Raw genomic sequence first — 26,439 nt, 5'->3', positions numbered from 1 at the left:
TATTACATGAAATTAATCCTAATAAATAATGTCACTGACTTGCTAAAAGTGGTGGTGAAATCAAATTAGTCTTCCAGCTGAATCTCACAGGCCCTGCCAGTAATTACAGTAACATCCGAAAAAGAAGAAACCTGGTTTAACAGGTTTCATAGAAGTAAGACTTCAGGTCAGTAAGTGAGAAAGCATGCTGAAAGACTGGGTTTGTGCTAATGCGGACTGTGTGGTTTGTCGTTTATTCAATCTGTTTTCCGATGACAGCAAAGACAGGACTGAAGCAGCTTGGAAAAACCCAGGGAAGAGCACAGCTCCCAAAGTTCTTGGAGAATGCTGAACGGATTTTCAACACCAGTCAGCAGCCCTGTATAACCATGAAGAAAGAGGCATCGGTCTACTTGAATGAAACATGCGGTTCATTCTTAGCAAAACACAAAATAAACTTTTACTTTGTATTTAAAAGTGATGACAGGTATGTAGTAGTCTCAGCCTCAGACATCACGGCCAGGGACCATTGGCTAAACGTCTGATGGATATGGGACACAAAAGTGGAAACACTTCAGGAGTGTTGAAGTCGTCATCAGATTGGTTGAATTCTACAGGATTTCCGTGAGACATGTGTGTCCCGTTCTTTAACGTATGTCCGGAAACAAAGATACCAAACCCCCCTCACGAAAGAAGAAAGCCTAGTGTTTACAACTGTGATGACGGTTACTGATCAGGATCAACTTGGCCTTTGGCCTTGGCCAATGAAAGCTGCCATAGATTCCAGACCTTCAGTCTGAAGGCGAGACTAGTGATACTGTATGATGGAATGTGTCTCATAGATGCTCTGGATTATTATTACAGCAAAAAAGGAAAAGTACTCACGACAGGCTTGAACTGCCCTAGAAATTGGTAAAAACCAATGGGTCAAGGTTTTGCGGGTTAAGATGGCCAAGTTAGCCCCTGCTGGTATATGCTGTAACTACACCATTTGGACACACTTCTTTCTCCATACAGGAGAGTGCTGAAGGAATGATGTTGTTTTGGAGGCCAAAATGTGGAAAGGATTTCGCATTTTAGCACTTTAAGTTCCATCATCCTGAATTGAGTGGGTTTTTGCCCACTCAAATGCCTAGAATGAGTGTTGGGGGTAATGCATTACAAGTAACTAAGTAATGCAATTGGTTACCATTTTATTGTATTGTATTTTGTAATGCAAAGTATTGTAATGCATTACTTTAATATTGACTTTCTCAAACACTGCCTAAAATAAGGTCTGTGGTGAACACAAGCTCAAGAGATTTTCATTCGTTTTATTCTACGACATAAAATACATGACTAACACCCCATTGTGTGCTTTGACTTGTCTTGGAAAAGGTGGTTGCTAACATGTGTCTAAATGGGACTACAGAGGTTGTCAGGGATGTTAAACATCATCACACTGAACAGGTTAAATCAAATACTTGCTAGTCACAACTATTGTAACTAATTGTAACTTTCAGTGGAATTTTTTTTTTTTTTTTTTTATAAATAAAGACTGAAAGAACACAAAGAAAAACAAATTGTGCTGCAAAATATTACAACACACACATACATGTTTATATTTGCTAAATATTTATATGTGTGGATTTATACAAAGTCTTGATCAGAATTGTTGGTACACTTGGTAAATATGATCAAAAAAGGCTGTGAAAATAGAACAATGCCATTTAGATTTTTTGAAGGGCTCTTAAAAAACATGAAATGAATTATTTTCCTTTGAATCTGAATCTGAATCTGAACTTGATTACAAAGACACTTGCAACAGGTTATTATTACTCACTGACAAACTATGTGCCCTACTTACTGCTCTGATGAAATACGTTTTCTGGTAATTTACATACTCAAAGTGTTATCCTGTTATGATTTCAGTCTTTCCATTTTTGCATAAATGCATCAAATTCACAATGCCTATGGTGACACCATAGTAACGCATTGGCAGTTTTTAGCTAGCTGGGTGTCTTCACAGGTGAGGAGAAAATTGTATTGAACTTGGAACAATTAAAGCATTACTCATGCATTAGCTATGAGAAAGTGTGTGTGTTTATGAAATCATTGGTTTGACGAAGAAGAGATCCTACTGAATAAGTGTTAACAACTGTAGTTCTTTTTATTTGGGCAGATCCTCTCGTTGTGGCTACTGTTGCCAGGGGGGCAAATATTTCTTGTTCCCTCACTTTATTGATGTATAGACGCCCACTAAGCCCCTCTGCTGCTGATGAGTCGGACTATCCCTCCTGAAAGCCTGACCAGCACAGCTGTTAACTTTAACTGGTTTCTGACCTACTGAGGGAGGGAGAAATCAAGAGAGAGGCTCTTAAAGGGACAGTCCACCTAGAAATTTTGCCCTTGTGTTATTCCAAAGATGTGTGCATTTTTTTTTGAAACACAAAAGAATATATTTTGAAGACTGTTGGCAAACAGATGGTTTCAGCTCCCATTGATGTCCATAGTATGGACAAAAAATAATATGGAAGTTATTGGGACCCGAAACAGTTGGGTTAACAACATTCTTCAAAATATCTTCTTTTGTGTTCAACAGAAGAAATAAATGCATATAAACAATGTAAACGATGACAATTTTTATTTTTATTTTTTATTTTTGGGTGAACTGCAGGAGTTAGAAAAGTTTTAATTCTGAGGAAGTAATAGTTTCAGATTAGATAGCTCACCAGTCTTTAAGTTGTCTGGTCATTTACTCTTTGTTAAAAAAAAATTTGTCATTAAACTTAATCTTTTTTTACCCTGCCCATCACAATTTGTCTTTAAATTCTTTTCCTGAACAGCTTTGGGTCTTAACAATTCCTTTAAACAACTACATAAAAATGTAAAAGGTAATATTTATAATATCAGAGTGGGGCAACGGCAGGATGCATCTTATTTGCAATGATCTGAAATTACTTATCTAAAACTACTTAAGTGTTTTGCATGTATGGACTGGGATTCAGAGCTTTGTCCTCCTTGTACAGTTTTTGTACATATTTTTTTATAATTATTTTTAATTCTATTATTTTTGTATGGGACAATCACACTTCACAGTTTGGTCTATTATTAATTGTTCTAACTGTATATTAAAGGATAAATTAGTCAACAATATGAAAGCATAAAAATCTCCCTTACTGTCATGGGAAAAGCTTCCTCTTGGATAATAATAAGCATGTGGCGCCCTCTGGTGAACATTTTTCCAGACGTATTAGTCTAATTTATTCTAGCTTGCTGTTATTGACTTTATCGTCATATCAGTCGAGTTCCTTTCTTTACATTTTAAATTTAATTCCAATTCAGTTACATTTCATTAATAAACAAACCTTTATAAGTAAACGATTTGATGAAAAGACCAGTTTACTAAAAAACAAAACAACAACAACAAAAAACAAGTCTAATTAACTACAAACGCAATTTTTTCTTATTTTTTCATCTTTTTTTTTCAAGAGGAACATGATACACTAAAAAAAAGTGGTGTAAGATTTTCTTTGAAACAATTTGCACACATATTGCTAGCAAATTTCATAAATAATTCCATGGAAAATTAAATGTGAAATTAAGTAGAAAAACAGAAATAGTAGTTTCTTGTAAAATCTACTTCAATAATCTGTTTTATTTACAACTTCAAAAATATTTTTACAATGTATTACATAACAAAACAATTATATTTAAGGCCTAGAGAAAATCCTCATATTTTCAAGTAAAAAAAAAAAAAAAAAAAAAAAATTCCGGCAGACCAACCCTCACGTGTTTGACATCTGGTATCTGATTGAACCATGAACCCATGAGAGCTGTTGAACTGTAATGGTTATGCATGCGCTCTGCCATGTCACCATCCAATAAATTAGACAATCATTTACCAGTGTTCTCAAAACAAAATATTTATGTACTCCTTGGAGGCTTTTTATTGTCTGTTAATTTTTCACTCACATTAAAATTTTAAAACTGTTAGATTTTAACACTATTATTAATCATTATTCACTATATTAAAATACAAGGACTCCTCATCTTTAATTTTAGTGTCTGTGTGTCTATCAGCAGCAGTCTTTAGTATATAAAGTTATTTATGTCTGTTTAACTGAGGCCCTTTATACTGTAAATGTGGTTAAAGGCACGTGTGGACAGTGGGCATGGTGAGACTGTTGGACATTTCTCTCGGCATGTCTGCTGCTTGTCCATGTGTGAAGACTTCCGGTCCGGTGTGTGTGGATAGCAGGGGATCCTCAGACAGAGCTGATGAATTCAGAAGGTCAGAATGACAAAAGTGACATTAATAATACAATTAATGAAGTCAAATTTGGTTACACATTATTTTAAGGTCTCCTTGTTACAGTGAAATTATAAGTACTGAGTAATATTAATTATCTACATGTACTTTCTATATGGTTAGGGTTAGGATTTGGGTTTGGCTTAGGGTTACTTGCATGTAATTATGCATAATTAATTGTTATTATAATAGTAATTACATGTAACGCGTAACAAGGACACCTTAAAATAAAGTGTTAGCTAAAATTTAATTGACGATACTTTGAAACTCTGTATTGTGTAAAGCGCTATACAAATAAAAGGCAGCTTGTTTCAGCCATGCAATCAATCAATCAATCAATCAATCAACAACCTTTTATCTCACAATTGTGTTTATCTTTTTTTTCTTAATTGCGTGGCAGAAACAAAACAACAAACGAACGAACGAACAAACAAACAAACAAACAAACAAACAGAATTCCAAGATGTAAACTCAGAATTCTGAGAAAAACAGCAAAATTTAGAAAAGTAAATTCAGAATTCTGAGAAAATTCTGAATTGTGAAATTTAAAAAAGTCAGAATTGTGAGATAAAAAGTCACAATTACCTTTTTATATACATGGGAAGCTACCATTTATATTTCAAGATTCCAGCTTTTTAAGCCTTATACTTCATCCAAACATAAATATTCTGTGATTCCACAAAGCTATATAGTTCATGGGTCATATGGGCTATTTTTATGCACTGTAAGAAAAGCATCAGTAGAAAAAGGACAAGGTACTGGTAATTATCTGCCAGAACCTTTACAGATATTTCCTTTAACTCTAAAACATGATGCAATGCGCAATTCAAAATACAGGTAAAACACCTGTGAAGAACCAATATGGCCAATATGGCAGTATATCAGACTTTTCTTACACTGAAAAACATTTGGTGTAGGATTTACTTTGAAACAGTTTTCACTCAGAAATCGCTAGTGAATTTCATAAACAGTTACATAGACTATGCAAGAAACATTGAATTAAACATGCAATTTTAAAGTAGGAAGACTGAAGCAGTATTTATGTACCACATTAATGTTTGTTTTATGTTTTGTAAACATTTTTTTTTTTTTACAGTGTGGTGTTTAATTTGACCATTTTGGAGAAGCTCCTCATTACTGCTTTCATCGTATGGAAATCAGCAGCATGGACATTGTGCAAAATATCTTCTTTTATGTTCCATGGAGGTACAAAAAGTCATACGGGTTTGGTATGACACAGAATGTTGATTTTTAGGTGAACTATCCCTTTAAAACTCTATAGGATTGACAGTTCGACTACCTGTGCTTGAGATACTCACAGGAGGGTACAGGAAGGATCACGGATGTGAAGTTAGGCATTGGGATATGCTCCGTCAGTATTCCTCTGGAGAGGACAGACTCTGTAGCTGCGGTGAATATAAGTGGCTCAGGATTTGACTCTACAGAAAGGTAAAAAAAAAAAAAACCCTACTGTTTTATTCCATTTCCAACCTGTTCATACTTTAACAGATAAGTCAGAAAGGGCCTCCATTCCCTCAGAGAACTAATAGTGGGTCTTATTTTAAATTCCGAGAGCTTAGACTGAGACAGATGGACTCTGGACTCCTGTGGAATCTTAACCAGCTCTGAGTTCACTGAAGTTTATGCTAGAGAAAGTCTACAATAACTCTCCATGATGTCTCTGGACCAGCACTGCTCACCTAAATCCAAGAGTTTGTATACTGATCCTAAATCAGCAGTATGGCAACCCAGAGGAACATTTTATAGTTCAGGAGAATTTTTTGAATTCTCAGCTATCTTAAATTTTTGATTGATTGAAAATTCCTTGAAAGAAATAAACATAGAGGAGAGACATTTTTTGACATACCATATGAGTGTAAGAGTAAAAAGAACACTTCTAAAAATAGAATTGAGTGCAAAAAAAAGATTATAATGTTTTCGGGAACACTTAATTGTTACAATGTTAAATTGAACAATTTAACTTGTATTATAGTTTACATTTATATTAAATGCAGTTAGCTGAATTTAAGAGTGATTTTTTTTGACTCACTTAAGTTGGAGTTGAGAACATGCCATATATAATTTTCTTTTTTTTGAAATATGGTTGAAGTGTACTGCTGAAGCATTTATGCTGAAATAAAATATATTTAAATGTCATTTCTATCGAAACTATGTCATGTATTTAAAAAAACTTTTTAATTACACATCTGTAATGATAAAGTTTAAATTTAGTACATTTAAAATATATTATCTCTACATGAATAATGACAGGAAATGTATGATAACAGTACTTTACATAAGATTTAGTATGTTCGTCAAAATAAGTGTACTTCTATAAAGCAAAACAAAATAGTATTAATATGACTATTAAAACATAATGTGAAATGTATTTTAAAGTAAAATTAATTTGACACTATTAAAAAAGTGTACTTAAGTGTGTTAGGAAATAACTTTAAGTGCACTTAAGTTGCCTTTTATTTCATTAATATTATATTATCTGCAAATGCAGTAATTTTTTAATGTATACATTTGAGATTTAAAAGTTCACTACAAGTGCACATTTAATTTAATCAAGCACTTATTTTTTTCAAGGGTAATCTTGTAAGAATTTGATGAGAAATTAGTTCATAATAAGATTTTTTTTTTAATGGAGACGCAGGGAAGCTCAAGACTTCAGCGAGTGTCTTAATTCAATCTCACGGCTGAGTAGGAGAAATAATTGAGACATTAAAGAGTTCTCATTTGTGATTTTTCTTTCCTTCAGGACAAAGCACATTCATTTTATACCTGATGCAGGCAGTGCTTCAGATCCTCTGGAAGCTTCTTCTCCCAGGAGCATCTCCATCAGCAGGTTGTCCACATTGGCTTTGCCCAGGAGACGCATCAGCTGCAGCTGCTCCACCATCTGCCAGGCCACACTCTGGAGTGTGGTCAGCAACAACAACAGCTCCCCAAACCGGCCTCGCTGCTCGCTCGTGGCCTCATCCAGCAGCACCTGGGCCTGGAATCGCAGTCGGCGCACTGCCTGAGTGCACTGCAGTCCAGGACAGTCTGAAACATACACCGAGTTCAATGACATCAGTTGCAAATCAAAGTTCACTGAGAGATTTATCAAGATTAGCTGAGATTGCATCTGACATGTAGTGCATGGATTGGATAACTGAGATTTGTATAGTCTGTGCATGTCTGTCAGAATTTCTGTAAAACATTTTATTTGTATAAGCAACAATCTCAGACAGATTATTAAACTCTTTGGACAGATGGCTGGAATTGGTTTGGGGGAAAAAATTATACATTTCAAATCATGAATTGAAAGCAAGCCAGTTCTTTTTGTACAGTTTTTCCCATACACTGTAAAAAAGATTGTTACATTTTTTTTTCAGTATAATTGGATCATGTTTAAGAAGAAAATAGCATTTAACATTTTTGTACTTTAATTTTTGTTTATTCATTTCATTACTTGACATTTCTTTGTAATTGTTTGTTAAATTTACTAGCAATTTTTGAGTGAAAATGGTTTCTTCACCAGTTTTTTTTTCTTAAATGATGTCACTTCCTGGAGGAAATGTCATTAAGGCTTACACAGGTAACACATAATGTATAAAATAATTTGCAAATAACATTTTCAAGAAAATACACAGAAAAAATATATTTGAAACATACGCTATGAAATTTATATAATACTGAAATATATGTAATTTCTACCTTCATATGCCAAAATCAAAACTAGAATTATGTTTTATATGTTTTTTTTTTTAATAACAACATATTGTAGCAAATATATTTTTGGCCCAATATATATATATATATATTAATATATATATATATATATATATATATATATATATATATAAATATATATATATATATATTAGCCCAAATAAATATATATATATAAAAAAAAAATACAGGCAGAAAAAGGAAAAAATTTGTAATATTTTCATGTTAGATCGAAGCACATGGGGAGAAAAATGTCAACCTCTGCTGAAACCAAAGTAAAATAAACAAAGCAATTCTTACTGACAAACCTGGCTCCACTCTTATAATCAGACCTCCGGGGCAACAGGCAGGAAAGTCTAGAACTCAACACGAGCATGTCCCAGATATTAATAGATCCCCATAAAACATCATGCTACCAAAGAGTGCCAGGAACAAGTGCAGATGCTCTTGGCACGGACAGAGTGTTTGACTGGGAACACAGCGATGATCCCTGACTAACCTGGGGCAAAGAAGACGATGGTTTTGAGACAGACAAATTCAGTGTCTGTGATGTTCAGCTCTTTCAGAGGTCTCACCAGCTCTTCCAGGATACGAGTGGCTACCTTGGACATCTCCTGCTCGGTGCCTCGAACAGGAATAATGAAATCGTTTCCTGTACAAACACAGTATAATGACAAATCATGCTCATATTAAGGTTGTCACTTTCGAGTTGTGAGTTCTGTAACTTTTTCAAGCAGGTATTTGTATAATTCATAAATGGGAACAGGAATCTAAAATGTACTCATTATAAATGTTATAACATTTATACAGTGACAATAAAATGAACAAGATGCCTAACAGGACGGAAGCCAACAGGATGTAAATAAAGCCTAGAAATCAGTAATTTTTTAGTATCATTAAGATACTATTATAGTTTTTTTTTTTTTGTTTAATATTTTAAATTAGTTTTTATTTTTGTATTTCTGTTTTCATTTTAATTTTAGTTAAAGTTTTAATAATTTTGTTGTGTGTTTTTGTCATTTTAAAATATATAAATATTTAAAAAATATAAATATAATATATCTAAATTAGATTTAATTATGTCTGTATAATTTTTTATTTCCCTTTTAGTTTGTTATTTTAGTACATCAATAAAAACTAGCTTGCAGCTAGCTGAAATAAAATATTTTACTTTATTTCAAGTAAAGAACATTTTTTTAGTTAGTTAGTTATATATTTATATTTTTATGTATGTATGTATTTATTTCTTTATTTTTTAAACAAAAATGCTTTTAATTTTAGTTAACTATAATAACTCTGTTTGAAAAATGTTTTATACATTTTTTCTTTTATTTGTTTAGTTAACAGGGACATTGTACTGTACATTAATAAAACATTTCTGTAAATGTACCAGAATTAGCCAAAGGCAATGTGTTATCGGTAGTCCCTGGACAGAATGTTACACCCTAAAAAAAGATATGATTAGAATGCATGCTGAAATATTGGGTTTTATAGGCCTTTATTTATGGTGACCAGGGGGAAAGTTTCAGCAAATTCCAATTCAACTTCCTGTGCATAATTAATTTCTAATTCCAACTTTGTGATTTATTTCCTAAAACCAATCACATGCAAATCCCCCTTTCATCTTTTCATTGGTTAACTAATATGATTTCTATATTTTTTAAATAGTAAATTTAATATTTTATTTTATGTATTTTAATCTTTTATTCAATACATACAATATGAATGGGACATGAAGATATAGTGCATAACAGGAACAGCACATTTTCAATTGAAACCCTTTCCAGCCACTTACTCACCCAGCAGGATGATGTCATTGTAAGGAAGTGAACGTCGTGCCACCCCTAAGATGAGGTGCTCAGCGGAGTGAGCTCTTAACAGTGCCACCTGCACACACACACATCAACACGCTCAGTGCCTGCTACAGACAGGAAGTGACAGCTCATGATCAAACAAACACACTCAGGAACAGGCCTACCCTGTCATCCACCGACAGCTCACAGAATTCAGGGATGCGCTTTGCCCATTCCACTAGAAGGAGGAGCTGCTGTTTCATGGATTCACACACATCACTCACGCCAGCTATCTTCTTGGTTTTGATGTCCCTCATGGGATTCTGGGAGGGGTTCTGTAGACAGCAGAATGACTCTGAGCTTGATATAACTGAGTGGTTTAGTTACATTTGCATTTATGCATTTCCTAGACGCCTTTATCCAAAGCGATTTACAATACAGGAACATATGCAATTGACCCTTCGCGAAGACCCACCCCCTTTAGTTACTGTTGCTATGTCCGACAAGCCATTGTGCTCTCACGCCACACATCATGTTCTCAAACAGTGAAAAATACATCGCAGAGCAAAGAAAAAACTGACCACGTGGCGATAGACAAGACTAACTTTCGGTATTTAAATAAAGTCTCAGCTTTTAAATTTTGTAATTTTTAAAAGAAAAACCTTGTAAATCTCTCATTCTGTTACATTATAACCAAATTCCGCATTCAACCTTGTTTTCTTTACGTTAGCACAGGTTTTGGAAAATTTTTGTCAATGTTCACTGAAAATCTGAGGTGCGTAAGTTAAGATCAATGAGGCCTTTGATCAATCAGTTCCAAAAAGAAATGCAAAACATTTGCTAATTGAAAGAAACCAAGCTGATAAAAAGATGGAATTTAGGATTTGGTAATAATATAAAAAAATATTTTTGCAGGGACACACTCAGGAAAAAACATACAAAAATGATTGATTTCTTCTTCTTCTTTTATATTATAGTGGTGGCTATACCCTGTGTTATACCCTATATACTTTCTGAAAAAAAAAAGATAACCCTCTCTGGGTCAAAATGACTGGAACACAGCATGAGGATAAAATTTAAAGGCAGGGTAGGTGATTTTGTTAAAAAACATTTTTTGTTAGCTGGTTGAAAATCTCTTCAAAACCCAAAAGCGTTTATACTTACAAGTGGTCTAAATGTATTTATGTGCATTTCTGTTGTCTGTGGAAGGCATAGGACCATAAAATGTTCGTCCAATCAGATCCCTCAGTCCAAGAACTATGATAGGCTGTCATGTATTTGCATAACTCTGCACACCCTGTTCACACAGACATGATACGTCATCAGCACGTTCCATTACGCTATTGCAGATCGAGCAAGAATGGAAGGCATTATTATTGTAATATTATGTGCTTTGTACAGTAATGTTTTCTCACCGCTGAGTGGGACATGAGGTAATCTGACAGCATTGCATTCAACCCTCCACCAACGCCGTCTCTCATCAGGTCGCTGGTTAGCCTCTGCTCTGCCTGTGTGCATATGTCATGTGTTTTGGAGGAGGGGTGGCTTTGGAGAGTAATTTACAGGTAGGGTGGGATTTTATGCTTTCAAAGCTAGCTTGCTATTGCTAGCCTTTCCAAAATCACCTACCCTACATTTAAGTCTTTTTGTGGTCACCTTGAAAATTTGCCAAGGCCCCCTAATGGTTGTCTCACTTAAATCATTGTTTAGATTTGTTTACTCTTAAAGTGTTTTGTGAAATGAAATAATATTGTTTACTTATGTTTTGCAAGTAAGTTCAGCAGAAAGCTTACCTGATGAGTGCAAGCCTCAGCCTGCATCAGCACATCGATGGTGAGAGTCCCAACACCTTGACCTTCTCTACGACAGCTGATACGGTCACGCTCATTCTGAACAGCTAAGAGACACAAAGAAAGATCGGTGAAAAATAATATCAATTTACCTAATGTTTTTCTTTATAGAAAACAGATAACAATGTAGCCAGTGGATGCACAAAAAAAGATACTTGCAGATAATATAATATTGATGAAATAAAAGGCCAATTAAGTGTACTTGAAGGGAATACAGGCTATGTGATATTTAACGTTCATGACTGTTTCTTAACACAGTTAAGTACACTTTTAAAAAGGAATGTAAAATTAAAAGTTTTACTTTAAAGTACCTTTTAAATCATTGCTTTAATAATTGTTTGTGCTTTAAAGAAGTACAGTAGTTGACTACAATACAAAAGCACATGTAAAGTATTACATTAAATGTTATTTGATATTACATTTAAGATGAATATATTTTAAATGCGCTGACTTGCAGTTTCATCACTATGAATGTGTAATTACAAGTATATTTAACTACATGACTTAAAGGTTTAAATAGAAATGACATTGAAGTATATTTTAGATTACCATGAATGCTTGTCAGTACATTCAGCAGTACACTTAAACCATATTTCAAAGACAATATAAGTAATTATGACATAATGATATACTGAAGTGCTACTTAAGTGGACCAAAATATTCAACTGTAATATAATGAAATTTAGACTATAATACATTTTAATTTAATTGCCATTATCATGCAGTTTAGTGTCTTAAAACATTACATTCAGTTCACACATATTTGTTTGCAAATATTGTTTTAAAGTATTATTTCTGTAATAATTATTTTTAAAGTATGTAAAGTGTACTTTTTCCACAATGGCAAGAGGTGCATTTATAAAGCTAACTGAACACTTTTCTTTAATGTCAGTCTGAAAAACAGCCCTGCCCAAAACAAAAAGAGCTTAAAGTGGAAATAAGTACAATTTATTTTATGTGGCCCAACTGGCAACATTTTCAACCAAATTATTGTAAGGCAGCTTTTTATTGAGTCTTAGAGTCTCACTGATAAGCTGTAGAGAGTGAAAAAGCTACAGGTGCATCTTACCCAAAGAAAACAATGACTTTTAGCACTTTGGAGAGACATTGATAGTACCTACACCTGGGTCTCATTGTGGCATTATTATTCACTCAGCATTACTGTGTTTCTGGAGTTGTGTTACTTATTACATGGACAAAGATTCATACTGAAAGCACAAGCTCTATTCCATAGATGGAAAGGACACTGTGAAACTTGGCATCTTTAAAACAAAAAAATCAAGATGTCAAGATGTCTTAGACTCATGGCTCAGAACAATACCTTTATAAAGTTTTAATCAAATGCCAGGATACTTTTATATCGTTCCCAAACTATGTAACTCTTTCTCCGACCTCAACCGGAAAACGACTACACACTCCATCCATCCATCATGACCCTTGTCTAAAACAACATTCAAACAACTCCAAACCCCAATGTGTCTTGGTGAGGAGCACATGCGTTCGGTGCTCGAGGGCTCTGAATGCACTCATTATGAGAATTTCCATTGAGAAAACTCTGTTTCCAATTGTCCCTCTTCTTGAGGGGTGATGGTCAAATGTCTGTGTCCCGTGGTTCAGGTCCTTCTGCTGCTGAGGCACGGTGAAGACTGGGTGGTTTTGCGGGGTTGGCAGGTCAAGCTTGCAGAAAAGTTTCAGAAGTGTATGGATTTTTTGAAAGGTTCCATTGCAAGCTCGGGCACTTTTTGGGATCCAGACACGCTTTCTTTTGAGTTATCAGATCTCGGAGAATAGAGCTATATTGGGGTCATCTAGTGAGAGTGAGGATGTGGATGTGGCTGGCGGTGGAGATGAGACTATGAGCACTGAATCCTCCCAACCTAACTCCAGCCCCACATAAGGGGAAATGCTTGGAGTAATGGCGCGCACCACTTAGAGGCTTGATTTAGTCTGGTCATGTGAAAGGCAGAAGCCTGCCTATGGCAGATTAGATGAGTGCTTTCTGGCCGGTCATGACCTCCCCTTCCCAAGGAGTCTCCCCTTTCTTCCCGACCTCCACCCTAACTTCCCCATACCCCAGAGTAAATCGACTCCTTTAAGTACTACTGCTCTGTCATCCAGACCACTTCAGACCACCTCGTGTCTGAATGGCAGGGCGTATGTGGTGGCAGGTCAAGCTGGTGGAGCATTTCACACAATGGCTGTGTTTCAAGCTGACCAAGCTGTCTTGCTTAAAGAGCTAGATGAGGGCAAGGGTTTTTCCTCTGAACTGTGCTGCATCACAGACTTGGCTTTTCGCACCACTAAGCAGACTGCTGCTGCCATTAGGTGTGCAACGGAGAGGTATTTGTGGTTAAATCTTGTGGATATCAGGAGGAAGGAGAAAGCCTTTCTTTTTGATGCTCCACTGTCGCGTTCCGGGCTTTTCGGAACTACTACAGAATCCAGCGCTAAATAAGTTAAGGGAGGCAAAGGTGCAGTCATGGCTGAGTGGGCATTCTGTTCCCTATAGTGTCCACTAGAGGATGCAGCGCGAGTTCCCCAGAAGGGGAACCATGGTTACATGCCTAACCCGAGATGTTTCTTTGCTTTTCTCCTTGAGAGTATATTAAAATTGATATGATGGTTGTTGGAATTGCCTTATTGTAATAATATGACCTTACCCAGTTTTTCAATATCTTTAATTCAGAGAGTTGCAGACATTCATAAGTATTAGGTTAAGTCCAAATACCTTAATTAGTTTATGCAGGCCTAGTCCATATCCGTGACCTTAAAGAAACTCTTTTAACTCTGAATCATAAACTAAAATGAAACGGACTTTCACCTTCTTTCCTCATGCCAGCTCTGAAGCACTTTCGAAGTCTGCAGTATCGACATTGGTTTCTTTTGTCTTTGTCCACCACACACTGCCTGCTGAATTCACACACAGAGACAGAAGTACATAGGCTACTGTAATTCTCACATTTGAAGAGATCCAATGAAACACTTCAGGTCATGCTCTTACACGTTCTGTCGACGGTGGTCTCAGATCACAGAATATTTTTTTAGAGGACACAGACACTGTGATCATTTATAGATGTGGGCTACTGCCACAAAGACAATGTTTGTCTCAACCAACTCCTGTGGAAATGTGAAATAACATTTCTGTTGTATAAGCTGAGCTGTGATGTTGTACAGGATAATATATATAGAATACAAATTTATATTAGTTGCATTTAAAACATTAATTATTAATAATACTATAAAATACATATAAAATATAAAAATGCTAACTGTATTTTGTAATTATATTTTGTATATAATAAAATGTAAATACATTTTTAAATTTAATTTAGTTTTTTCTTTTCTTTTTTAAAGTAATTTTAGCATTATTTATATACGATTGTAGTTTTTATTAATGTTTTGAATCAGCTTTTATTTTTATATTTTCAGTTTTATCTTAATTTTATTTTATTTTATTTTTTTAAGTATTTGTGTTATGAGCTTTTCTCATATCAAATATAATATTATTTTATTCATTTCAATTTTATATTTAATTCAATTCCATAATTTAATTTCATCACCTTATATTTCAATTAAATTACAATCCAAAACAAAAAATCAAATTTTTGTTTTGCTCTATTATTTACTTATATTTTATTTTATTTCAGCTTTATTTAAATTAACACATATATTTTATCTTGTATTTTGCATCCTTTAATTCTGTTACTTAAATTTAAATTCCAATGTTTCATTCATTGCTAGTGTTTATGGGACCCTACACTGGCTTTCATTGTGATTTCAATGAATATTAATTAACAAACAATATCTGTAAAGTAATTCATGTCTAATGTGAATTTTAAAACCCTTCTATATTGTTTACAACTCTTTCTGCTTTGTCTAACAACAATTCATAGAGGCCACATTAACATGTTTTGAAAATGAATTAAAAGGAACTGTAAGAATGTTAAGGACATATAGTGGATGGATGTGAATCTGATGGTGAGTTCTCACCTGCATGTGTAGGCATGGTTCTTGCGCACACTCCTTCTGAAGAAGCCCTTGCAGCCATCGCAGCTGGACGCACCGTAATGTTTCCCCGTAGCTCTGTCTGCGCAGATAGCGCAGAGATTCATGCTGCTCTGCTGCGGCGCAGCCACTGGTACTGATGCAGGCATATGGCCTGTTATTAGTGGCTCTTCATTGGAAAAAGAGTGGACAAAACAGAATTTGACATCTGTAGCATCACTTTGACAACACATATACTACTGTTCAAAAGTTTGAGGCCGGTAAGATTTTTGAAAATACTTTTGAAAGAAGTCTCACTAAGCTCACTAAGGCTGCAACTATTAGATAAAAAAGGAGTAAAACAGAAATATTGTGAAATATTATTACAAATTAAAATAATGTATTTAAGAAATTTATTTATTCCTGTGATGCAAAGCTGAATTTTTTAGCATCATAACTTTAATCTTCAGTGTCACATGATCCTTCAGAAATCATTCTAATATGCTGATTTGGAGCTCAAGAAAACATTATTTTTTTTATCATCACAGTTGCTTAATATTTTTGAGAAAACTTTGATACTTTTTTTAGTATTCTTTGATGAATAGAAAGTTCAAAAGAACAGCTTTTTTAAAATATATATATTTTTTTGTAACATTACAAGTCTTTACTTTCACTTGAATTTAAACTGGAGTGGTGTGGATTACTTGTGGATTATTGTGATGTTTTTATCAGCTGTTTGGACTCTCATTCTGACGACACCCATTCACTGCAGATCATCCATTGGTGAGCAAGAGAGGTAATGCTACATTTCTTGAATTGATCAGAACTTTAGCTACTTTCAACAATATATTATTATTATTATTATTATTGATATTAAATACAATTGAGGAAAAAGTGAACGTCAGTGCCCCAGTTGCAGATCCATGATGTAAGCGGAGGAAATGTGTCCAATCATCCAGTGGATTATCCGCCTGGCATCAGAGTATCTGTATTTATTACTTTGCTAAAGAGAAACTCCATTTAATTAAGCAGATCAGTGAAAAGACTCAGTCTACTTCCATTTCCCAGGTAATTTCGCAGTGTTAGCTAAAATTTTATTCAATACCCTCATGTGTTGCATTAAAATTGCGTACAGAATTTGATTGCCACCAGATTGCATCCCAAGCCTGTGAATGTCACATCTTCAGGAATAAGGCCTAATGTATGCAGATAATACACTCAGCACTTTAAACCCACTCAGAGAGGTAATATGCTCTAACATACAGAACGCCTCTGGGTTCAAAGGGCAGTTATATTATATTAAGAGTCTACAATGCTTCTGGCACCCACGCATGTGTGCTTTGGTAAGATGGATCCAGTATGAAATTTTTAAATGATTAAAGAAAATTAGATTATAATGGAAAGCAGGAACAGGTTAAAGTCGTGTGCACATAGGCTTTTGAAAAGTCCTCTTATGACCAGACAGTAATTGAAATAGCAGCATCTCATGCTATAGGAACTAATATCATTGTGAAGTTACCTTTTAGTGCCCTGCTCTGTTAGCGAGTGGCCTAAATACTCAAGTATGGAAGAGTTTAAAATGAGAGCGGTTAAACACATGCTCTACTTGGCTTGCACTGCAGTTCTCCATGTTCATTGGCAGCAGACATGCATACAGACTGCTGACAGACCGCTTTTAAACATTTATCTTTGTGTTTGTGTTTATGCTACTCAAATGCAACATCAATCATATTCAAACAAGCCTCCCCGGCTGAAAAGACCAACTTTGCTGGTCAACAGCATAAATTGTGTTTTGGAAGCTGGGCTGGAGAATGGGATGCTAACATTAACATTTTAACCTTAGAAAATGTATTTCAAAATTCAACATTTAAAAAAATAAGGATTAAGATTTGTATAACTCATATGGTTACATTTTTAGAGTCATTAAATGTAAATTTGAAATCAGTTTAAAAACCATATGAAACCAACCTGAATACAAGAGAGATGCATTTTTAAAAGGCTTATCCTTTTCTTTTACATGGATGCACTTATAAGTCAGTGACCTAACTACCTTAACCAGCCACCTTGACTTTTTTGGTCAACCAGATTCATTAGAAAGTTCGTGTTGGTTAACATGGCTAAACTGGTTCACCAGCACTAACCAGCGTTAACTAAGTTCTCAGAACTTTGTCTAAAATTATAGCAAGGTTCTCTCAAAGTTATAAACAAATGTTCTTCCAGTAACATTAATAGAATGTTTGTTTATACTGGGTTAAGAATGTTAGAGAACGTTTAAAAGTATGGTTGCCATAATGTTTGCAAAATGATCAAATGGAATGTTCCCTTAATAAACTTAAATAAACTTAAAAAATTGTACGTTTGGAACGTTCAGATAATGTTTGGAAATTATATTTTTATAATGTTAACAAAACACTCTTAGAACATATTTTTGGTAGCTGGGTAGGCCAGTTAATTTGAAAAGCAGTTTTTTTTTTCAGCAGGATCTTAAAACTTAGAACAACATCCATGAGTCTTGTTTTCAGAAATCATCACTGTATTTTTGCGTCAATAACTGAGTATTCAGTCAGTAGACCAAAGGTTAGATGTACCTGTTTGCACAGGGAGAACACGTAGACCGTCAAACTCCAGCATGGTGAATGTAGGGTCCAGGGTTATCCCATAGTCTGTTGCACTCAGGTCAAGTGAAGTCCCAGAGATCTTCATGGTAAAGTCAGGAATCGGGCTGTATCGGAAAATCAACAGCACACCGTAAAGCTTCCCAGCGTTTTACTCAGCGGCCTGTTGAATCCATCTGAGCTTATCAGTGCACTCTTGAATATATTACTCTGCCCATCCCTGTAAATGGACTTCAAATGGTGGAATCACGCAGAGATCGTTATTCTGCCATAGGTTGCCTGCACCCAGGAACTGAAGCGGAGCTCTTTGATTTGCTGAAATACAGTAATTATTGTCCAAGGCTCATCAGAGCTAGACTGATAGAGAGGCTGAGATTTTGCCAAATGTCTATGTGTTTGCTGTTCTCTTATCAGTGTAGAGGGAATCATAAAGGGGAGGGATCTGGACCAAGTAAACATGACTCACTCTTCAGTGGGAAATATAAGCTCATATTTATTGCTTCATTAACAACAGCGTTTGCTCCGCGTATTTTTGATTGGACGAGGCATGAATAACACAGGATTCACAGCGTTGCTCCGTCAAAAGTTGGTTACTATTTTTAAATGCTTTTGAAAGATGCTGCTCATCCTTGCATTTTATTGATCCAAAAATACAGAAAAAAATGGCCATGAATAGCATTATTATACTGATGGACTACGGCAGGATCACATGGTCTTCTATATGATCCAAGTTGGAAACCAGTTCATGCGGCTTAAATTTTTTCAGAAGCATGTGATACTTGTTTTAGGATACTTTGATGATAAAAAGAAAAAAAAAAAAAAAAAAAAAAGAACGCTATGTTTTTAAAATATAAATATTTTGTATATACATAATTTGGGGTCAGTGACATTTTTTTTCTTTCTTTTTTAAAAATAAAATCAATACTTTTTTCCGCAAGGATGTTTTTGATAAAAAGTGATAGTAATGAAAATCTATTTATTCGAAATATATATCATTAGAATTTTTTTTTTTTTGTTGAAATAAATGCAGTTCTTTTAACCTTTTTTACTTCATCTTATTCGACAGGAACTGAACAGCCAGAATAGTTTTTCTATGATTGTGATAGACTGGATGTTACATGTGACACTGAGGCTGGAGTAATGATGCTGAAAATTCAGCTTTGCATCACAGGTAATTATTATTTTTTTAAAGTATATTCAAATAGAAAAACTTATTATTTCAATTGTAATAATAATTTCACAATATACTGTTTTTTCTGTATTTTGATTCTAATGCAGGCAACTTTGCCCTTTTGGTATTCTGATAAATTATATAAGTCTTTCAGATAAATTATATAACTCTTAGAGCCCATCTTCTTTCCTTCAGTACAAAACCCATTACTCTCAATATAACAACCATTACCCTTTATTATCAAACAGCCAGTTCTTTCTCTTTGACAACATCTCTTCTATATAACAAAATGCAATTACGATAACAACAAATTCACTTACATTTCTCTTTTGCCACATTCAAATTGTTTTACATTTCAAGTGATACAATAACAGCAGCTTAAGCTCTTTCACCAGAGAACTGTAACAATCAACAAGAACACAACTAATTGCACATCAAAACAATCATTATATTGTAATTTTCAGTCAGTCATTTTTTTTGTTTTGTTTTTATCTCTTTTTCTCCTGAATAGTAACGGTAGATTTGGACTTTATTTTTTACACCTTTTGGCCTTATTTAATAGTTGCTGTCAGTGTTGCCAGGTTTTGCTAGAGAAATAAGCTGCCTGGTGTAAAAAAAAAAAAAAACATGCCCAAAATGAGCAACTCTATCTGGGAAAATATGCCAAAAATAAGCAACCCCTAGTTTTGGATGGTGGAACATATGCACATCATACAGTCTGCACCGGGAACCCCTATAAGTATCCTTTTGAGAGGGATTTTGTTCAAGTTTTCTATAAAGTTCTGGCAATTATTAGAAATAGTTATATATATATATATATATATATATATATATATATATATATAATAGATATATATATATATATATATATATATATATATTTTTTTTTTTTTCCTTGAACCATTTCTAGCACCTTTCAAATAAAAGTCCAGTTTCCTCGATATGTTATTCTAGGACCAAACAACTATCTCATCACTGAATTATTGTCAAAATTCATAAGACATGTTAACTCCAACTTCTTTATTTTATTTTATTTTATTTTATTTTATTTTATTTTATTTTATTTTATTTTATTTTATTTTATTTTATTTTAAAAAATTTTAGCAACTTCTTGAAAAAACAAAATTAAACAAAAAAACAAGTCCAAAGTTACTCATAATAGCAGACTTGGCAACATAGCTTGCTACCCTTTCTCACCAAAACAGTTTTTTAATCTTTTGTTTTATTTATTTATTTATTTATGTTTTTATTTTTTCAGGCTTATGCTACACACATTCACATTTTTGTCAACAATATGCAGCAGCTGTGGCCATTGAATATTCATGCTTTGTGCTCTTTGTTGCAGCATTGAGTTTGTTATATGTATATTATGTTTGTTATATTTTTTGGGTTTTCTTTTTCTATTGTTCTTTTTGTTTAGATGCACTTTTATGTTTTTTTGTTTGTTTGTTTTGTAAAGCTCCTTGACTACTGTTGCTGGTCAGTTGCATGACATGGCTGGACTCTTTTCAGAAACTGCAATGATACAGTTATTAATATCTTATATATAGCAACTTTTTAATATATTCATTATATAAATAATGAACAAACAAACAAACAAAAAAGTACATTTATAACACTATGTGTTTTCTCACCTTGGCATTACATAAAACTAGTTAACGCTGCTGTGTGAGTGTTTCTAACACAATAGCTGAGGGAGTGATGGCAAACTTGCCGTCTGTCTGTCCTTTCACAAACATAATCAATCTCTCCATATTTTCCTCTTTTAGAAAGTCATAAATACACCAATGGTGGATTTTTTTCTTTTGGTATTGGTGCAGCTGAGAAAGCCAAAAATATATGTTGTTGTTTGAGTAATTTGGTTCTGTAATTCTAGATGAACGTTGTCAGAACATTATAACTTTATTTGTGTAAATCATAAAGCAGTGATTTCTGAATAGTGTGATGGTATATGCTATTCAAAATCGCATATTTATATTAATGACTTTTATATATTTTTTTGTGATATTGTGCTCTATACAATATCTTCCTTAAGAATAACACAACAATATTTCTATTCAGTCCCTTCACAAAATGATGACAATTCGTCATTAACGATAGCTTACAAATAATATATTACAGATATTTTAAAAATATTTATGTCTTTCTCATTCCACTATTCAAAATAACTATGTAACAGATTAATAAAAATAAAAAGGCGCATGACTGAATGTATTCATTTTATTTTTTACAAATTATAACAAATTATATGTCAGGCTGTATATTACTTTTTTTTTTTTTTTTTTTTTTTTAAGAAAAAGATCCATCATGATTTGCTGTAATGGGATTTCCTTGGTGAGCATCGCTCCTTCTCTAAATGTCAGACTAGGCCGTGGGTCAGACCTCCCCCAACAACACACACACACACACACACACACACACACACACACACACACACACACACACACACACACACACACACACACACACACACACACACACACACACACACACACACACACACACACACCACTTTAGATGACTGATAGCTCATAAAAACCTGTCAGTCACAGCACAGCTGAGCAGTGTTCCATGGTCCCCAAGAAAGTTACTTCTGCTTCATACTAACAAAAAAAAAAAAAGAAAAAAAAAAGGATTTCAGAACAGTTGGAATTCTAGGTTATTTGCATGACTAATCAGATTCATTTATTTTTAATTATTAGTAAATTTTTGGTAATTCTGTTTATTTAATTTTTTCTTGAAATCGTTTTTATATATGATCACTAGGTGGAGACAAAGTACAGAGTATACTTCAAAACCACACTTACAGTTTTTTGAAGCGCACTTACAGAAAAAAAAAAAAAACAAAAAAAAAAAACATTTCTTAATAACAAAAAAAAAAAGCATCCTTCAAATAAACCAACAAAACATGTCTTACCATTACAAGAAGAGAAAGTCTCCTGCAGATACCCAAGGTTTGGATTGCAGTGTTTTATTCAATGCCTTAAGTGACTAAAATAAGTGGCTCGCCTGTATTAAATCTGAATGCGTATACAGCCAGTGTAAGGCTCTGTCAGAGCACCAGAATTTACTCCTTACAGGTGCACTAGAGGCAGCTCTACCTGTCTGCATGTGTGGACTGAAGAGTGATTGATGGGCGAGAGCAGCTGTATTTCAGACGCAGTGCCTGTGCAGTTTGGAAAGGTAAAGTGTGGAGAGCAACAAAATTGGACTTGGCTGTTGCTCAGTGCTGTCACAACCTTGCCTGTAATGCGGCTAGGGCTATTAACCGAACATCAATCAATCAATCAATCAATCAATCAATCAATCAATCAATCAATCAATCTATCTATCTATCTATCTATCTATCTATCTATCTATCTATCTATCTATCTATCTATCTATCTATCTATCTATCTATCTATCTATCTATCTATCTATCTATCTATCTATCATATATCTATCTATCTGATTGGAATGAGCAGAGCTAGAGGTAATAAGGCAGTAGAAAGTATGATCACACTATGGAGATATATCATATCCATACTAGATATTTCACACAGAGCTCAGTTAATTCAGCAAAAGCGATACCTGAAATAATGCACTGTATCATTACTGGGGCAGTTTCCTAATGGGAAAAAAAATCTGAGTATAAAAATACATGACCAGGAGGTATAGAATGATAATTACTTTTACGATGATACATTGCACCATCTAGTCATTAAGCGCTGCACTATTGAATTATCAACAAAATTGAACCACTTCAAATATTCACTTTATTAGTCAGAGCATCAAGACTTTTAGTTGAAGGGACTTAATGGTTTTTGTGCTTTCCATTTGCTACTATTTCAGTAATGAACCTGCAGATTTTTCAGACCAATCATGTTTTAATATCCACAGCAATCCCAACTGCACCTTAACATGTATGTTTGCACATTCTTATTGGATGTTAGTAGAAGAGAATCTGCATTTGTGAATTAGAAGCCTGCATGCAAACTTCATGCAAAAAGTCTCTTAGACCTGTATGTTCCTTATTTAAAAAAAGAAGACATCTGTAGTTTAATTCCGAAAAACAGAGGGGGGATAAAAAAAAAGCAGCAAAAATGGGTTATAAACACATGGCAGTTGTATGATTTAGTGGAGCAATAAAGAATAGAAAGGTGGCCATTCATCATGGGAGCAAGCTCACCAGGAGAGGACCTGTCATGGACACCGCCAAGACTGGGAGGCAGTTCAGAGCACATACTCCAAAAACGGGCTTGGACCGATGGCTTTTCCAGACTTCTTCAGATGCAGACGAGCTCGCTGAGCATTCAGCACTGTCCTCTATTTCTAAGCAGGCTCTAGGGGAAGATTCCAAGCAGATGGACAAAAGAATAATATGCAAAGGCTGAAATAAGCCATGAGCCGCATAAAGAAAAGGCCCTGCATACATCAGTGGATTGAGATTTGAAGAAGTAACATGTGACTGAAGTAATTACATTTGATTACATGAGACTTTCAGCAGTGATTTCATAGAATGAACCATAAGTACAGCCATAGATGATGCGCTGTAGTGCAAAGTGAAGGTTCACAGAGTAATCTGTAATTGCTGACACTGCAAGAGATTATTGTTATTATTACTTTACATACATATATATATATTGGAGTGTGTAGTTATCTCTGTGTGTTTGTGTGTAGTTCCGTAGTAATAGTGTAAATAAAAGTAATTCTAACATTAATATTATTTTAAAATTATTTGTGTGTGTATACAGTTAATTATTTATTAATAGTATTTATAAAATTCATTCTATAATATAATATTTTAAATTAATATGAATTATTAATTTATAATGAATTATTATATATTTTTTTAGGATTTTATATTATTTTATATTTTGTTAATTTTTTTATTCTATATTATTTTTTGATAATTATAAAGTATAATAATAATAATTATTATTATTACAATACTACACCTCACCACATTGCTGAGCTCATGAGGTGAAGGGATACAATTTAAGAGGATATAAATATAAAATACCTATAGATATATGTGCATTTTTAATGTAAATATGTCAATTTTTTTATTATTCAAATAGATAGACAGATAGATAGATAGATAGATAGACAGACAGATATACAGATAGACAGATAGATAAATAGATAGATAGACCTATATATGATTAATATAATATTAATATGTATTTATTTAAATATATATTTTTAAAATCTCTTACGGTATATGGTTAAAGTATCTGCAATAAAAAAGGTTGTAGAATCTTAAACATAACAAAATATAATGCAGTTATCAAAATAAAACAGTTTCATAACCAAATCCAACACAATCACACAATGTCTCCAGAGATTATAGTTAAAGACAACACTCTTTCATATGCATTCTGTTGGATTTCAAGGCCATCACACGCTGTATATAGGTCATGATCTGAATGGATGTGGTTGTATGATTACACCCATCTGCAGTAGACTACCCTGCTTTAAAATGTGAGGTCAAAGTGTCACACACTCATACTGAAAATCAGTATGGCAGCAGTGTTCATTAACTCTTATAAACTTGAGTTCACTACATGTGGGTGGAACAAACTGCTGTCAGTACAAGGTCATGAATGTTTCCCATGAAGATTCCAGCGGAGATCCCTAACTATTTCCTCTGTCGGAAGCTGTAAAATAGATTTTTTTTTTTATTTCTTTTTTTCCTCCCATATCCATCCGATGTGCCACTCAGCATGTTTTAACCATTTATTTTGTTTCGCCCACAAGACGTTGTATTTTTTAAATACGACTATTTGAACTCGGCTCCATCTTCGTTCCATTTACATCAGCTTTCACTTTCAGTCATTTTTCACTATTTAGTCACTTTCCAAAACTTGAAAGCCATTGTCGAAGAGAAATATGGTTTCGATAGCAGTGCTTTGCTTTTAAGTTTCTGTAGAAAATGTGCAACACCTTGTGCTGACCGAGTATGTCCATAACTGCTAATAAAAGGAAAAACACATGCTGCCTCCTCTGAAGAATTATTATTTAAAAAAAAAAAAACATGCAGCCATTCAAGGCCTCCATGAATCAGCTTTTAATTAAAACCACTTGTTCCCGAACTTGTACTTAATGTTTCCCATTAGTCATGTTTGAGGGATTACAGACAGCTCCAATGAAAGTCAAAGATTAAATGGAAAATGCAGATGTGCGAACAATGCAGCTTGTTTCACTGTGATCACTGTCGTTTAGTAAGTATAAAAAATTAACTAGGTTTGACAAGGTTTCCTAATTTCTTTCCAATTAATGTTGGCTTTGCTTTTTGATGGGGTTACTCGGGTCTACAAGAGGAGGAATTGGGTTCAAGTACCTCGATGTAATGAAAAAATGTAATTTTCTTATTTCTCTTTATGTTCAATTAGTTAGAATCACACCTTTTACACCCTAGCTGTACACATTTTATAGAGTATAAAAAGTAAGTAATGAAAAGAATTGTGCAGGAAAATTAAAATTTTTATAACAATATAAATTCTTTTTTTTTTTTTTGGATTTGCTAATCCCACTTCTGCATCTAAATCTAACCATAACCATTTCTTAAAAATACAGTATGTACAGTACATGAGATCATGTAGTGATGCAACTGAAGAACCATTTTGGCTCCCCAAAGAGTCTTAAATATATTAAAACAACCATCTTTTTAAGTGTAAAGAACATTTTAATAATCCAAAGAACCTTTTTTTTTTTCACCACCAACATTTTGCACAGTGGAAAGGTTCAGTGGAACCATCGATGCCAATAAAGAACTTTATTTTTTAAAGGTGAAGGAAATAGTTTTGAGTTGCTCAGATTCCATTCACTCTGTTCACATTTAAGATGCTCAGTGACCTTTGACACTTGGGTTTTCCCTGTTGTGTGGATATCCCTGTTGCTCTGCAAAGGCGAGTCTTGGAGGACGTCTTGGCCCCGTCCATCATTACAGCAGTGCCCTTGGCTGGAGCATCATGTCCGCACATGCTGAACTTGGCAGAGGATCAGTGAGTTGGAAACACATGCCTGTACATTAATTATGCCTCTCAGGTACCCA

General features: G+C 34.0%; 1 protein-coding gene across 2 annotated transcripts; it reads right to left on the bottom strand.

Moving 5' to 3' along the window:
- Positions 1-3,596: 3,596 nt before the first annotated feature.
- LOC109103272 (hepatocyte nuclear factor 4-beta-like) lies at positions 3,597-18,615 on the bottom strand. 2 transcript variants are annotated; one of them, XM_042761115.1, is made up of 11 exons: positions 18,206-18,615; positions 15,623-15,807; positions 14,455-14,548; positions 11,577-11,680; positions 11,199-11,291; positions 9,969-10,118; positions 9,790-9,877; positions 8,490-8,642; positions 7,058-7,321; positions 5,590-5,709; positions 3,597-4,236 (listed from the first exon to the last, which is right to left on the bottom strand). In XM_042761115.1, exons 1-11 carry the CDS (start codon positions 18,318-18,320, stop codon positions 4,109-4,111), a joined length of 1,494 nt encoding a protein of 497 aa, XP_042617049.1. In that variant the 5' UTR covers positions 18,321-18,615; the 3' UTR covers positions 3,597-4,108. The 2 variants fall into 2 exon arrangements, with proteins under 2 accessions (XP_042617049.1, XP_042617050.1); XM_042761116.1 differs by lacking the exon at positions 11,199-11,291.
- Positions 18,616-26,439: the final 7,824 nt, after the last annotated feature.

The sequence above is a fragment of the Cyprinus carpio genome, chromosome A7, assembly GCF_018340385.1.
Source record: "Cyprinus carpio isolate SPL01 chromosome A7, ASM1834038v1, whole genome shotgun sequence".
NCBI classification, from domain to species: Eukaryota; Metazoa; Chordata; class Actinopteri; order Cypriniformes; family Cyprinidae; genus Cyprinus; species Cyprinus carpio.
This window is presented reverse-complemented; position numbering and strand designations above follow the sequence as displayed.

Bases quoted from the DNA above. Each gene is read 5' to 3' on its own strand.
- LOC109103272 (XM_042761115.1), bottom strand. From the start codon at position 18,320: ATGAAGATCTCTGGGACTTCACTTGACCTGAGTGCAACAGACTATGGG. The intron at 11,292-11,576 runs GTAAGCTTTCTG...ATATGCACACAG, and splicing joins CTGAGGCTTGCACTCATCAG to GCAGAGCAGAGGCTAACCAG. The intron at 10,119-11,198 runs GTGAGAAAACAT...TGCTGTCTACAG, and splicing joins ACCTCATGTCCCACTCAGCG to AACCCCTCCCAGAATCCCAT.